This window comes from Haliotis rufescens, unplaced genomic scaffold (assembly GCF_023055435.1).
Source record: "Haliotis rufescens isolate VD_foot unplaced genomic scaffold, xgHalRufe1.0.p SCAF_6, whole genome shotgun sequence".
Taxonomy (NCBI): domain Eukaryota; kingdom Metazoa; phylum Mollusca; class Gastropoda; order Lepetellida; family Haliotidae; genus Haliotis; species Haliotis rufescens.
In genome coordinates, this window is record NW_025964334.1 from 54,901,257 (window position 1) to 54,916,958 (window position 15,702).

A 15,702-nucleotide genomic window follows, 5' to 3' on the forward strand; every position below is an offset into this window, starting at 1 on the left:
CTTCTGCAAATGATAATGCCCTGAAAAATAGCGTTACCCCTATACTAACGAGTTGTTTTGCACTACGGTACTCTGGCTCGGTAGCCTACACGAACACAGTAAACACATTTCACAAGTGTGATGATATACGGCTGCATCACTTCATAGTGTATTATAATGTCCGCTAGCCAATAAACCCACATTAAGCACGTTAGTATACTTATCATAATATACACAAAAACTGCACAAGCACCCCTTGTATAAAAAACCCGGCTCTTCAGCCCAGAGCAACATCACATTATCGTATGGCGGCACAAACAGCAGCTTAGAAAAAGGTTAGAACATTGAAAATGCAATACTTTGCGCATAAAGAATATTAGGGCTGGGACGGGTAACTCGGGTACTCGGGTCGGGTGGGTCCTGAGTAGGATCCGGGTACCCACAGGACTACCCGTTCCCGTGGTTAGTCACGTGATACATTGTTTGACGACAAAAGATTATCTTGACCTCTACGGTTACACTATAAGTGACTAATGTTTGCATTTCTTTTTGACAATGCACACATTCCTTCTGACTTTATATGTATGAATAAAGATAGAGAACTTCAGTCAATTACAGTTTATGCATGACGTGTATCTAAATACATTTTGCCAGGGCTACGGTCAAACTATTCCCAGTCCGACATTTGGACCTATCTCTTGAGACCTACAGCGGGTACCGGGTAGGGTCGGGTAAAAGGGGGGTTAGGTACCCGGGTAGTACATTTGGACTCGTCCCAGCCCCTGCGAAAATGAAAAATTCAAATCTTCACACACACGCTAAATACCCCTGTTAAACGCCACCTACCGGGGCGGACAACTCACATCAACGCTGCACACCGCTAGGAGAAAGAATTTCCCTTCTAATTCATCCTTCAAACGAAGAAATAATATTTCTCCTCACCACCTCAACGGCACAGCAGCGGTAAAACAACGCAGAATCATTTACAAAGATGCGGCCAATGCAGCGCATTAGAATCCTGAACAGTCAAACCTTATAGACAACGAAGCATAAATAGGAAATACGGTAAAACCAGTCGCGCGTGCACCAGCGTCACTCGGCACATCTCGTGCATGTCTCGAAAGAAGCAGGAGCTATGAAAGCGGTACAGTTCCACAAATATGGAGACCCAGAAGTGTTGCAGTTGTCGACGAAAGTTGCCAAGCCCACTCCTGGCGAAAACCAGGTTCTAATACGTGTCATGGCGGCGGGGGTTAACCCACTAGACACTTACGTCAGGGCTGGGGACTTTGAGGAAGTCGCCTTCCCGCACACCACCGGATTTGATACTGCAGGGGTGGTGGAGTCAGTTGGCCCGGGGGTCGAGACATTTGCCCCAGGGGACAGAGTGTACACGCTGAAGACGGTGACGGGAGGATGCGCAGAATTTACAGTGGCTGATCAAAATTATGTGGGTCATCTTGACAAAGCCTTATCATTTGAAGAAGGCGCGTGTATCGGAATACCGTATTACACTGCATATAAGGCGCTTATACTACTTGCGCGAGCAAGACCGGGCGATAACGTTCTTATCCACGGAGCAAGTGGGGGAGTTGGAGTAGCGGCGACTCAGCTCGCCAAGGCACGGGGGATGAACGTTAACGGCACAGCAGGTACCGACGAGGGGATAAGCTTTGCTAAAGACAATGGCTGTATGAACGTTTTTAATCACAGGCTCAGAGGACACGTCAATCAACTTGTAGATGAAACTGACGGCGGTGGATATGACGTCATTATAGAAATGGCGGCACACGTGAACATGAGCAATGACATGGAACTTATGCGACGCAATGGAAGAACCATAATTGTTGGCTCAGCCGGGGAAGTGAATGTCAGTCCTTCAAACACCATGGAGAAGGAAAGTTGGTTCAGGGGGGTCAGCGTCCTCTCGTCATCCCCTGAGGAACTGGTTGAGATCAGGAACGCCATTGAAGCAGGTCAAAGGTCAGGTTGGGTGAGACCCAGGATCGACTCGAGCTTCCCAATGCAGAAAGCCAGTGAGGCCCATAAGCTGCTTACTTCGCGGAAAGGCGCGAAGGGAAAGATAATCATTACTGTATAAAATAATGTACAATATTGAGGTCAGGTTCGCATGTAACGGATCATTTTCATGATTTATCATATCGTGAGTGTTTTTAGAATCACGACTCAGATTTCCTCTCATTTAAGTGTACTTGTATGTAACTGGATCCATCTTTATTCTTAAAGATTAAAATTGAAAAGAAATATACGACAACTCTTTCCACCTTTTTTTTGCCAACGTAACTGCAGTGTGACATGTTTTAAGTAAATAGCAAAGGCTGTAATTTTACCTTGCTGCTTAGACTAAACTATTTACGTCTTAGGAAGATCAATATTTGGTAAAAAAAAGTTCTCAACAATATATATGATTTACATTTGAATAGACTGCTACTCCTCACTTTCACCACTATCACAATTTGTACACGCAATCAGACTCCTGTGAAACTCTTAGGAGGTTTATTTTTTAATTTGGGGCACGGGTGGCACAGTCGTCTGAGGCGCCGCGATTCGCTGTGCAGAGTTGCGTCCCTTGGGCACGCCAGAAACCTATGATTGTGGGTTCGAACCCCGGTTCGCTCCGATTTTGTTTCTGGGTTTGTCAGCACCATACCCGTGCTCGTGGGTTTCACCAAAGTGGTAAACGTCTGAGACCTGCATCACTTCGGGCTTTCCTCCCACATTTAGCTGACACGCCGTGATATGACTGGAATAATGTTAAAAGCGTCGTTAAACCCAACTCACTCACTCACTATTTTTTAATTTAATTTTGTAACGGCGTTCTAAACTTACAGAGTACCCTTTTAAAATATGTATCTGTATTCACGGTATGGAATAGCTGAACGGCAGATTTATGCCCTCCATTCTGAACAGATAACATAAAAAATGGCAATTTGTATGACATACATGCAGGTTAAATGAACACAATTAGGCCCACAGGTATGTAATGTTGACTATGTCTTACACACGACTTAGAATATATACTTTACTGTATACTGTAACGATATCTATCAATTTTGTGTAATTTAAAGGTCAAGTTGCCAGTAACATTGAGCCAAATACACACTGAAATTTGACATCATCTTTACAACAGAAAATGAGGATGATATTGCTCATGGTACTTTAGGGCGGTCGGGTAGCCTAGTGGTTAAAGCGTTCGCTCGTCACGCCGAAAACCCGGGTTCGATTCCCGACATGGGTACAATGTGTGAAGCCCATTTCTGGTGTTCCCCGCCGTGATATTGCTGGAATATTGCTAAAAGCGGCGTAAAGCCATACTCACTCACTCACTCATGGTACTTTACTGTATACTGTCACGATATCTATCAATTTTGTGTAGTTTAAAGTAACATTGAGCCAAATACACGCATTGCGCATGGAATATGCAAATCCTCTGTGTACGTCGGAAGGGATCATCTTGATATTGACACTTCGGTGATTTTCATTATCCACAGCACCGCAGTAATTGTGATCAGATTGAGACTGCGTCGTCTGCAACGTGATGAACGTCTACGGGATATTGACCAGCTACAACTGGCTGTACTCCGCGAGACGTAGCCAATATGTTCAGTTTGTCCCAGGCTGTGATTTGCAATGTTAAATGTTAAGGGCGCCCGAGGTCAACTACGAAAATCCAGGAGCGGTTAATTAGAGTGAGTGAATATGGTTTTACGCCGCTTTTAGCAATATTCCAGCAATATCACGGCGGGGGACACCAGAAATGGGCTTCACACATTGTACCCATGTCAGGAATCGAACCCGGATCTTCGGCCTGACGAGCGAACGCTTTAACCACTAGGCTACCCGACCGCCCCCGGTTAATAAGAAACCAGGCTACAAGAAATCGAGCCGAAACAGCCAATCAAATCGCTGTTCACTTGCGCTAGGCCACCGGAGTTCAAGTTACTTTGTTTGTTGTTTAACGCCGCACACAGCAGTGTTCAAGCTATCTGACGGCGGTCTGTAAATAATCGAGTCTGGACCAGACAATCCAGTGATTGACATCATGAGCATCGATCCACCCAATTGGGATCGATGGCATGCATCAACCAAGTCAGCGAGCCTGACCACCCGATCCCGTTAGTCGCCTCTTACGACAAGCATAGTCGCCTTTTAGGGCAAGCATGGGTTGCCGAAGACCTATTCCACCCCGGATCTTCACGGGCCTCAAGTTACTGATCAGACAATTAGAAAACGTCTGATCTCATGATCTCAGCTAATCTCATGATCGGCGACCAGATGTTGTACCACCGTCAACACATCAACACATTCTAGCCAGACGCCGATGGTGTTCAGAGCGTAGACACTGGGGGAATCGTCGATGGTAAAGTACAATGTTTTCAGATGAGTCCAGACCGCCTCCGTGGTCTAGTGGTAGAGCGTCCACCCGGAGAGCGGAAGGTCCGGGGTTCGATCCCCGGCCACGTCATACTAAAAGACGTTTAAAGATGGTACTTGTTGTTACCCTGTCTGGCGCTCGGCATTAAGGGGTTAAAGCAAGGACTGGTCGGCTCGGAGTCAGTATACTGTGTCTGAGTGGGGTATTCATGTTAGACTGCGGCATGGTATCTCAGTGTGCTAGCACTATAAGTCGGCATCAGTCCGGTCTAGTACAAGCAGCCACACACACGCACACGTGCATGCACGTCGCTATATAAGTGCAATAATCTTGGACGCGACGTTAAACCCAATTTCACCTCACCTCACCTCAATCCAGATACACTCTGTAGTTTCTGTATAGGCGTGGACATATCTATAAGGCCAAGACGAACGTCATGCGGACGGCATGAAGGCAGCGTGACAGGTTTAGGGTGGGGCATAAAGATATGGAGCGGGACCACGTGACTGCCAGAACGCCACTGCATATTGTCCATGGAGGGGTCACTGAACAGTCCTACCGAGATAACATACATGCGCCAATCATGGCAATCTCATTAAAATCAGACCTTAGTTCTCGCTACCGCTAAACAAAGATCTGAGGGCATCCCATAAGGGGTCACGTCAGAACGACCTTTCACCCGACCAATCAGAGCGTCGCTTACCAGATCATGAAAGTAACATAACACGGGCTATTCCGAACGATAGTTACGGGCTTAACGACTGAATCCATACAATCTAGACCATCTATTAGCCATTCCAGAATGTTTTTTTGTTCAGGTTTCAAAATTGTTTATCGAGAATTTGTCAAAATATGTTTCGAAGCGTAGTCGCAATCACGAGAAAGCTGCCTTCTGATTGGCTAATGTGGACTTCTTGTCAGTCATTTCATTGGTCAACGCAATTGGGATACGATGACATGCATCAACCAAGTCAGCGAGCCTGACCACCCGATCCCGTTAGTCTATTGTCATCCTACTGCAATTGGTCTTTGAACCATTTATTCATATTTTCAAAGTTACTGATACTTCGTTGGAGCTCAGAAATAGAAGACAAGGAGAAACACATATCTATCACAAACTCCTATCTTTCAATCAGTTTGGTTTTGTATACTTTGACCTTGACATTGGGATTGATCCTCACGGTTACATCGCCAATGCTGCCTACTTGTTAATTTTGAAAAATCATTTGTTTTTCAACTGTACATATAATTTGTTTAGAGCTGCGTTTTGCATATGGAGAAGATGTAATTCCGAACTTGGTACAGTTGCTTTCCAGTATCAGGATCAAGAGAAAGGCTACCAATCTTGAGTGGTTCACTACTGTGGGTCTCTTTACAGTGGTTTACTACCTATTGAAAGGTATTCATGCTAAAATTACAGTGTTAGCATTTGATATCTGGCTTTAATGGTTCCATATTACTATAAAATGACAAGAAATCGTATTTTGTAAATTATTCGTGAACATGTAATGCAACCCCCGTTCCATGTATTTTTCGTTCATGTAAATGAGGTAATTCGTTTAATGCGTTTTTAAGGGTATACCTTTTTCAGTCCGAATAGCTACTTCCTGAGACCGAATTTTGTTTCTTACTTAAACGTTTCTTTCTGTTTTGAATGAAGATTGTTTATATTTAGAAAATAGGTTACTATTAGCAATATCATCCTCATTTTCTGTTGTAAAGATGATGATGTCAAATTTCAGTGTGTATTTGGCTCAATGTTATTGGCAACTTGACCTTTAAATTACACAAAATTGATAGATATCGTTACAGTTTACAGTAAAGTACCATGAGCAATATCATCCTCATTTTCTGTTGTGAAGACGATGAAGCCAAATTTTCGTGTGTGTTAGAACGTTAGGTTTTTGTTCCGAAATCGTTCTACCTACGGCCGTCCTTTTTCAAATAAATAAAAGCGACAAAACCCTTTCCATATTCATAAGACATCTCTGTCAAAAACAGATACGATTGTACGATTTCGACTATATCATGAGCATGTGTCTATGAATCACTATCAAATAGTTATGATACCCGTGGTCTTTCTTCTGACGAGATGTAACATTTATATTTCGTTATCCCCTACTTTTGGGGAGTATGTACACAGGGGATCCCCACAGCTCATCCAGACCCTAAAGATATCCGTACTCGAGAGGATACATGATAACCACACATTTAATGCCCATGGCGTAATCCGTTCAACGAATCACAGTGTTGCTGACTTTCGGTGTCCCTCCTTTCAACGTTTAGGATATCGTTTAAATGAGTGAGTGAGTTGGGTTTAACGCCGCTTTTAACATTATTACAGTTATATCACGGCGTGTCAGCTAAATGTGGGAGGAAAGCCCGAAGTGATGCAGGTCTCAGTCGTTTACCACTTCGGTGAAAACCACGAGCACGGGTATGGTGCTGACAAACCTAGAAACATAATCGGGGCGAACAGGGATTCGAACCCACAATCATAGGTTTCTGGCGTGCCCAAGGGACGCAACTCTGCACAGCGAATCGCGGCGCCTTAGACGACTGAGCCACCCGTGCCATCTCAGGATAATCAAGATAAAAGAATTAGTTAGATCAATGCAGTGAACATCTTCTACATGAAAAATACTTGTCAAAAATGTAATTTGACTTTCATATTTTTTCAAAACAACAGCATTGCTGAATTTCACGCATTAAACAACATAGTGAATTATTGATATTACCAGACGTTTGTGTACAGAATTTGGTGTGGTGGTACATTATTCACATATACATCTAGTGTGCACATTTTAGTTGGTATATTCTGTCATTTTTTGCTAAAACTTTGAAACATTCTCTTAACGTGCGCACGTTAACAAATTCCTTCTTTTTGGGTGCAATCCGTTTAAAATGGAGGGTAGAGCTGCCGTTCTGCGGTTTCATACCATGGTATTGGAAGTTTGGTGTGGCTATTGAATTTGCCAAGACTAAGAATACATATAAATTAATCTTTACTTAAAATTGTATTAAAAAATAATCTCAAAACATCCTGTCTTGGAAGCAAAAAGGCATATATAGATATTAGTAGTAGTAGTCGCCCCGTGAAGATCCGAGGTAGAATAGGTTTTCAGCAACCCATGCTTGCCGTAAAAGGCGACTATGCTTGTCGTTGGTCAGGCTAGCTGACTTTGTTGATGCAAGTCATCTTATCCCAATTGCGTGGGTAGATGCTCATGATATCAATCACTGGATTGTCTGGTCCAGACTCGATTACTTAAAGACCACCGTCATATAGCTGGAATATTGCTGAGAGAGGCGTTAAACAACAAACAAACAAGTAGTAGTCTAATCAGAAGTTTACGGGAACGCTGTGACAAGGGTGGATGGGCAATGCATTAACAACGGCAACATGTACGCAACACGGTTGTCTTATCCTTCTTCAGTTGAGGGGGGCACGGGTGGCCCAGTCGTCTAAGGCGCCGCGATTCGCTGTGCAGAGTTGCGTCCCTTGGACACGCCAGAAACCTATGATTGTGGGTTCGAATCCCGGTTCACCCCGATTATGTTTCTAGGTTTGTCAGCACCATACCCGTGCTCGTGGGTTTCACCGAAGTGGTAAACGTCTGAGACCTGCATCACTTCGGGCTTTCCTCCCACATTAAGCTGACACGCCGTGATATAACTGTAATAATGTTAAAAGCGGCGTTAAACCCAACTGACTCACTCACTCTTCCGGCTTACATAGAGTTCCCATAGGGGGCACGGGTGGCCCGGTCGTCCAAGGCACCGCGATTCGCCGTGCAGAATTGCGTCCCTTGGACACGCCAGAAACCTATGATTGTGGGTTCGAATCCCGGTTCGCCCTGATTATGTTTCTAGGTTTGTTGATATATATCAACATATATAAACATATTTATTTCCATATGAGAAATAGTATACATTGTTTAATTGGCATTAAATATAAGTATTGTTCTGTAAGTGTTTAAGTACTGGACTATCTTCCATAACTACAGTTACATTATTATTTACATTCAGCACAACAACATCGCAGTATCATATAGCAAAGCCAACATCTCAGACAAAATCACTGAATCGGCAAGAAGATAGAATAAAACTGTGCACCGATTTAAATCTTTCAAGATTTGTTACTGTCGTTAAATTTGAATTACCATTTAGAATTGAATTTAAATCCTAGCCTTTTACGAAATAATACATGTTTTGCCTTACTGTACTGTTTAAGGGACACGTAAGAAGGAAATGAAGTGCATCTTCCGTATGATAGCCACAGCAACATCTCGGGCTGCGGGATATAAATCTGGCAAATTTGTCGGCGTTAAGATCACTGCAGCCAAGCCTGAGACGGGAGTGTATAACCTGACAGAATCTTGATCCATAATTTGTATTCTAGGTTTGTTAGCAATATACCCGTGCTTGTGGGTTTCATCGAAGTGGTAAACGTCTGAGACCTGCATCACTTCGGGCTTTCCTCACAGATTAAGCTGACACGCCGTGATATAACTGTAATACTGTTAAAAGCGGCGTTAAACCCAACTCACTCACTCACACTTTTTGTTGTTGACTCAGCATTATTGACAAATGCTACAGGTCATGTGTCAGTAATTGTCTACGAAATGCTCGTAAATACAAAGACTTGATAAACCGATCAAGCCCATATTGTTGATTCAATCTATATGTAAACAAGGGATACAAAGGCAACTATGGTTTCATATCTGAAGTAAACAATGCAAATAGAATTCCTATCTTATCTACTCTTTCATCACTTTCTTTCCAGCACGTTGACCAATGACTTCGCTATATATATATCTATATAGAGATAGCCAGCAGGTACACTGACCCAGACCAGGAGTGTTCTAGTAATGTGACAACGTAACCTATTTTGTATTGAATGTTTGACATATATACTCACCGTCAAAAGAAACGCGAACCATAGAAACATATAGAGAAGTATGTACGTTAAGAAGAGGTGTTTCCAGTGTGTGCCACTTATGAACAAAACTAACAAGCAGTCATGTGATGCGTTCATGAGCGTCGGTTCACACAACATACCAATGTGTTCGTTTGTGAAATGAAAGGTTGCTTTTATAATGGAATCGAATGCTGCTTATATAATGAAATGAAAGGTTGCTTATATAATGAAATTAAATGCTGCTTATATAATGGAATTGAATGCTGCTCATATAATGAGTGAGTGAGTATGGTTTTACGCCGCTTTTATAGCAATATTCCAGCAATACAACGGCGGGGGACACCAGAAATGGGCTTCACACATTGTTCCCTTGTCGGGAATCGAACCTGGGTCTTCGGCGTGACGAGCGAACGCTTTAACCACTAGGCTACCCGACCGCCCTACTTATATAATGAAATTAAAGGTTGCTTATAATAATGAAATTAAAGGTTGCTTATATAATGAAATTAAAGGTTGCTTATATAATGGAATCAAATGCTGCTTATATAATGAAATTAAATTCTGCTTATATAATGAAATTAAAGGTTGCTTATATAATGAAATTAAAGGTTGCTTATATAATGAAAATAAATGCTGCTTATATAATGGAACTGAATGCTGCTTATATAATGAAATTAAAGATTGCTTTTATGATGAACATAAATGCTGCTTATATAATGAAATTAAATGCTGTTTTATAATGAAACTGAATGCTGCTAATATAATGGAATGCCATGCTGCTTATATGATGAAATTAAATGCTGCTTATATAAAGAAATTAAATGCTGCTTATATAATGAAATTAAATGCTGCTTATATAATGAAATTAAAGGTTGCTTATATAATGAAATTAAATGCTGCTTATATAATGGAATTGAATGCTGCTTATATAATGAGTGAGTGAGTGAGTATGGTTTTACGCCGCTTTTAGCAATATTCCAGCAATATCACGGCGGGGGACACCAGAATTGGGCTTCACACATTGTACCCATGTCGGGAATCGAACCCGGGTCTTCGGCGTGACGAGCTAACGCTTTAACCACTAGGCTACCCGACCGCCCTACTTACATAATAAAATTAAAGGCTGCTTATAATAATGGAATCAAATGCTGCTTATATAATGAAATTAAAGGTTCCTTATATAATGAAGTAAAGGTTGCTTTTATGATGAAATTAAATGCTGCTTATATAATGAAATTAAATGCTGTTTTATAATGTAACTGAATGCTGCTTATATAATGGAATGACATGCTGCTTATATGATGAAAATAAATGCTGCTTATATAAAGAAATGAAATGCTGCTTATATAATGAAATTAATGCTGATAATATAATGAAATGAAATGCTGCTTATATAATGAAATTAGATGCTTCTCATATAATGAAATGAAATGCTGCTTATATGATGAAATGAAATGCTGCTTATATGATGAAATTAAATGCTGATTATATGATGGAAGTGAACAGTGTTTTTCTTTTAATAAAATAAATTATTTCCCAAGACTGCTATGTTGCAATTAATATACAATGGATGATACATGTACGGATGTTTACAAATAAAAAAAATCATCTTGAAATGGACAGTAGACATTAGATAGGGCTATGTGGCAATAAACACTCATTATAATATTTGGATTTCTCATAAAATGCTATCTGCAAGTGGTTTCCACTTCTGTAAGTACTTAAGATATCTGTCTCTAGCAATTGCAAAAGATATTTCGACTTTGCATACAGACGATAGATCCCACATTAAGCGTTCACCAGATGGTTTTACACTTTTAATACTTGTTATATGAATATGTTTTTTTTTGCTGACAGTAATATGTAAATATGTAATTTCATCTTTTCTTGAAAGCAAAACATAATGGAAACTGCAGTTCAATTGTTGTTCCAGTTCTCTCCAGAATTCAAAACTGAACGGTTGAATGTTACTTAAAACCTAAATCAACAATTGTCTTGTTGTGCTTGGAATGGTTGAGTTTGGTTAATTCAAAATAAACATGGAATATACTTTCACTTGAACTTTTACAAAACGAGCAAATATCATCATCAAAAAGTTTCATTTTATCCATTTGTTTTTTTGTATAAATAATCTTATGAATTAATTATTACTGAAATTCTAATAATTTACTGGCTCTTGTAAATTTTCTATATTGATTAAATATTGCTTTCCAAACCAAAGGGTCTGTTAGTTTTTGCCATTTATAGCATATATGGGTACATTACCAACTTTGAATAAGATATCATATATTGTCCACCTCCTTTACTTTGATTTGATGTTCATAATAGTGCCAGACATACTTAGAACACCTAAATTATGGAGGCCCAAACTGTGGGCGTTTTTCAACCTTGTCCTCCGTAATCAACAATTTGTTATAATCTAAAAACGTATCCTTAAATCATAGTAGGTGTAAGTGAACGTTGCTTCAGTAATGAAAGTGAAGGAGTTAATGTTGCTTCAATGATGAAAGTGAACGAGTTAATGTTGGTTCAATAATGAAAGTGAAGGAGTAAATGTTGTTTTTAGAATGATAGTGAAGGAGTTAATGTTGCTTCAATTATGAACGTGAAGGAGTTAATGTTGCTTCAGTTATGAACGTGAAGGAGTTAATGTTGCTTCAATTATGAACGTGAACGAGTTAATGTTGCTTCAATTATGAACGTGAACGAGTTAATGTTGCTTCAATTATGAAAGTGAACGAGTTAATGTTGCTTCAATTATGAACGTGAACGAGTTAATGTTGCTTCAATTATAAAAGTGAACGAGTTAATGTTGCTTCAAAAATGAAAGTGAACGAGTTAATGTTGGTTCAATAATGAAAGTGAAGGAGTTAATGTTGCTTCAATTATGAACGTGAACGAGTTAATTTTGCTTCAATTATAAAAGTGAACGAGTTAATGTTGCTTCAAGAATGAAAGTGAACGAGTTAATGTTGCTTCAAGAATGAAAGTGAACGAGTTAATGTTGCTACAATTATGAACGTGAGCGAGTTAATGTTGCTTCAATTATGAAAGTGAACGAGTTAATGTTGCTTCAATTATGAACGTGAACGAGTTAATGTTGCTTCAATTATAAAAGTGACGAGTTAATATCGCTTCAAGAATGAAAGTGAATGAGTTAATGTTGGTTCAATAATGAAAGTGAAGGTTCGATCCCCGACCGCGTCATACCAAAAGACGTTAAAAGATGGTACTTGTTGTTACCCTGTCTGGCGCTCGGCATAAAGGGGCTAAAACAAGGACTGGTCGGCTCGGAGTCAGTATACTGTGTATGAGTGGGGTATTCATGTTAAACTGCGGCATGGTATCTCAGTGAGCTAGCACTATAAATCGGCAGTCACATGCAGCCACATGCACTCACGTCGCTATAATCTTGGACGCGACGTTAAACCCCATTTCACATCACCTCACCTGAAAGTGCCTGCTTACACTTTGGAAAGAATGTAGGCGTGGATATAAGTTACACTAGTGCTCCCACGACCAACTGACCAGTCTCAGACGGGGAGTGGCGTGGTGCCTATTTCTGACAGGTGCGGTTTGTGGTAGATATTTTTGGTTTATGTCCAAATACTGCGCCCAACTTTACGCCGGAGAACAGTCCCAGATACGTGCTTACCTTACAGGCGATAAAGAAGTAGTTATCTATGTAATTATTAAGGAGAAGAATATATGGATGTAAACGTCTTGATTATAAGAACGCAACGTTTCGGAGTATATGCTTACTCCTTCACCAGGTGAATGAATGTCATGAGACAGAGAGCATGTATATGCACATGTGAGGGCAACAAAATTAATAAGATACTAAAAGATGGAAAATAACAAAGGGTGGAAACTAACAGGGGAAGCTAACAGATGATTGGCGCTGATAGGTGATTAGCAATATACAATGGAAGCCAACACTTTACTGTAATTAGTGCTGATATAATGGAAGCCAGTATCATAGATAAGTAATAGGTAATGGACACTGGGTAAACGGGAGGCCGGGGGTAATTAGCACTGATAGATGAAGAATGGAGATAGCAAAGGGGAAATTGATTAGCACCGACAAAGTTTAGTACCTCTCCCGACTTCTAGCCCCCTAAGGCAAAGATGCAAAATCCTTCATCAGCGACTCCTCCTCTTTCGTCAACCAGCTGAATGACGCTAACCTCACAGGCACCATGAACAGCTATGACGTCATCGAACTCTTCACCTACAAGAAGCGATCGACATCCTCCGCAACAAACTACATAATAGAATCAACAACCTGGACACCAAACTCACAATAGACAACATCATCAACCTTGTCTCCAGCTGCATTGACACATCATACTTCACCTTCAACGACATGATCTATAAACAAATCCATGGACTACCTATGGGCTCCACTCTATCGTCACTGAAATCTTCATGACATCCTTCGAAGAATCAGCCCTCTCCACAGCACCATTCCTACCCATCTGCTGGTACCGAAAAGTAGACGACACATTCACCACCAGAACGACCCCACAGAGATCCTTAATCATCTCAACGCCCAGCACCAGAGAATCTAGATCACCATGGAGACCGAAACCAATAAACACCTTCCTTTCCTAGACGTGTCCCTCCGAACTACAGATGATGGACTAAGAACATCAGCCCATGGACCGCACCCCACCCACCCCTACCCACCCACACCCACTCCCCACCAACACACACACAGACCAGTGCATCCACTACAACTCCTGCCACCAATCCCCAGATAAAACAAGCCATCATCGCCACCCTCACCCGACGTGCCAAATCCATTTGCCACGTTGAAAAACCTTCACCTACCACAACAGCTATCCTGCTCTCTGCCTCATGGCATTCATTCACCTGATGAAGGAGTAAGCATATACTCCGAAACGTTGTGTTCCTCATAATAAAGAAGTTGTTATATTCTCTTCCTTATGTGTATCACTTCTAAATGTCTTTCAAAGACCTATTTAATTATTTGTGTGTAGGTGTGAAATGTAAGAAATTAAATACATACAACTGTCAATCTAGTTGGCATTTCTTCATTTTGGTATTTCTGAAAGACTGGATGTTTAAGAAAAGACATAAGCATGAATGAAAGTATTGTCAATTCGGGTTTCCGGGAGCGCCAAGTTTGATAGTTAGGAGGAGATCTCCTCGTGGCGCTCCGGGAACCAGTAAGGGCTCTGACACGGATTTGGCGCTCCTGGTACCAGGCAAATAAAACTAGGACACATGTTTGTTTGTTGTTTAACGCCGCACTATTCCAGCTATATGACAGTGGTCTGTACATAATAAAGTCTGGACCTGACAATCCAGTGACTGACAGAATGAGCATCGATCCACGCAATTGGGATCGATGACATGCATCAACCAAGTCAGCGAGCCTGACCACTCGATCCCGTTAGTCGCCTCTGACGACAAGCAGTCGCCTTTTACGGCAAGAATGGGTTGCTGAAGACCTAGAACAAATTAGTACCGTTTATCAATTTCATTACCGTTGTTAATGTTTAATTAGTGCATGTAAAGTTAATATGTTAAAATATTCATATTGATATCAACGTTCAGTCCTGGTGAAGTTGTTCCGACTGAAATGAAAACAATATCACCATATCATAAACATATTTTCCGACCATGCAGTCGGATCAGATACAGAACATCAAGGACAATGTGTACCAACATTTATGAGTGACTGAGATTTTATGCCGTTTTTAGCAATATTCAAGCAATATCACGGCGGGGGACACCAGAAATGGGCTTCACACATTGTACCCATGTCGGGAATCGAACCCAGGTCTCCGGCGTGACGGCTTTAACCACTAGGCTACCCGACCGCCCCTCAAACATTTATGAAATATTCTTTCCAGGTTTTATCATGATTACTTAGAAACAACTTGGATAGTTTTCTTTATGTTTCTAATCTTGAGCTATTATAAAGTAAATTCATTTGAAATATGTATGTACATCTTATGATGGTACCGCTTCTTTGGAAGCTATTTACAGACCGCCGTCATATAGCTGGAATATTGCTGAGTGCGGCGTTAAACAACAAACCAACCAAACCAATCCTGTCACCAATACCCAGCAAATTTTACATGCGTATCCTCCATCTGGGGAATGACAGTATCACTGTGACGTCATGAGCTGTGCGAGTCACTGTGTAAGTCGCTTGACAGTGTCCATAAGACTGCGTCGGTACAATATGTGTGTGTATGTATGTGTGTGTGTGTGTGTGTGTTGTGTGTGTTTGTTTATAACGCACACACATTTACACATACACAAACACACAATCGTTTAGTCTACCTTGTGTAATGCATGCAGAGACCACCAAGCATTATCATATCATGTTTCGGTAAATCGCCATGTATGACGACATCCGATGAGCTCCGCC

General features: G+C 41.0%; 1 protein-coding gene across 1 annotated transcript; it reads left to right on the forward strand.

The window, feature by feature from the left end:
- Nucleotides 1-845: 845 nt before the first annotated feature.
- On the forward strand, nt 846-2,248 carry LOC124138196 (zeta-crystallin-like). Its single transcript, XM_046504737.2, has one exon. The coding sequence runs from the start codon at nt 1,115-1,117 to the stop codon at nt 2,078-2,080; it is 966 nt and encodes a 321-aa protein (XP_046360693.2). The 5' UTR covers nt 846-1,114; the 3' UTR covers nt 2,081-2,248.
- Nucleotides 2,249-15,702: the final 13,454 nt, after the last annotated feature.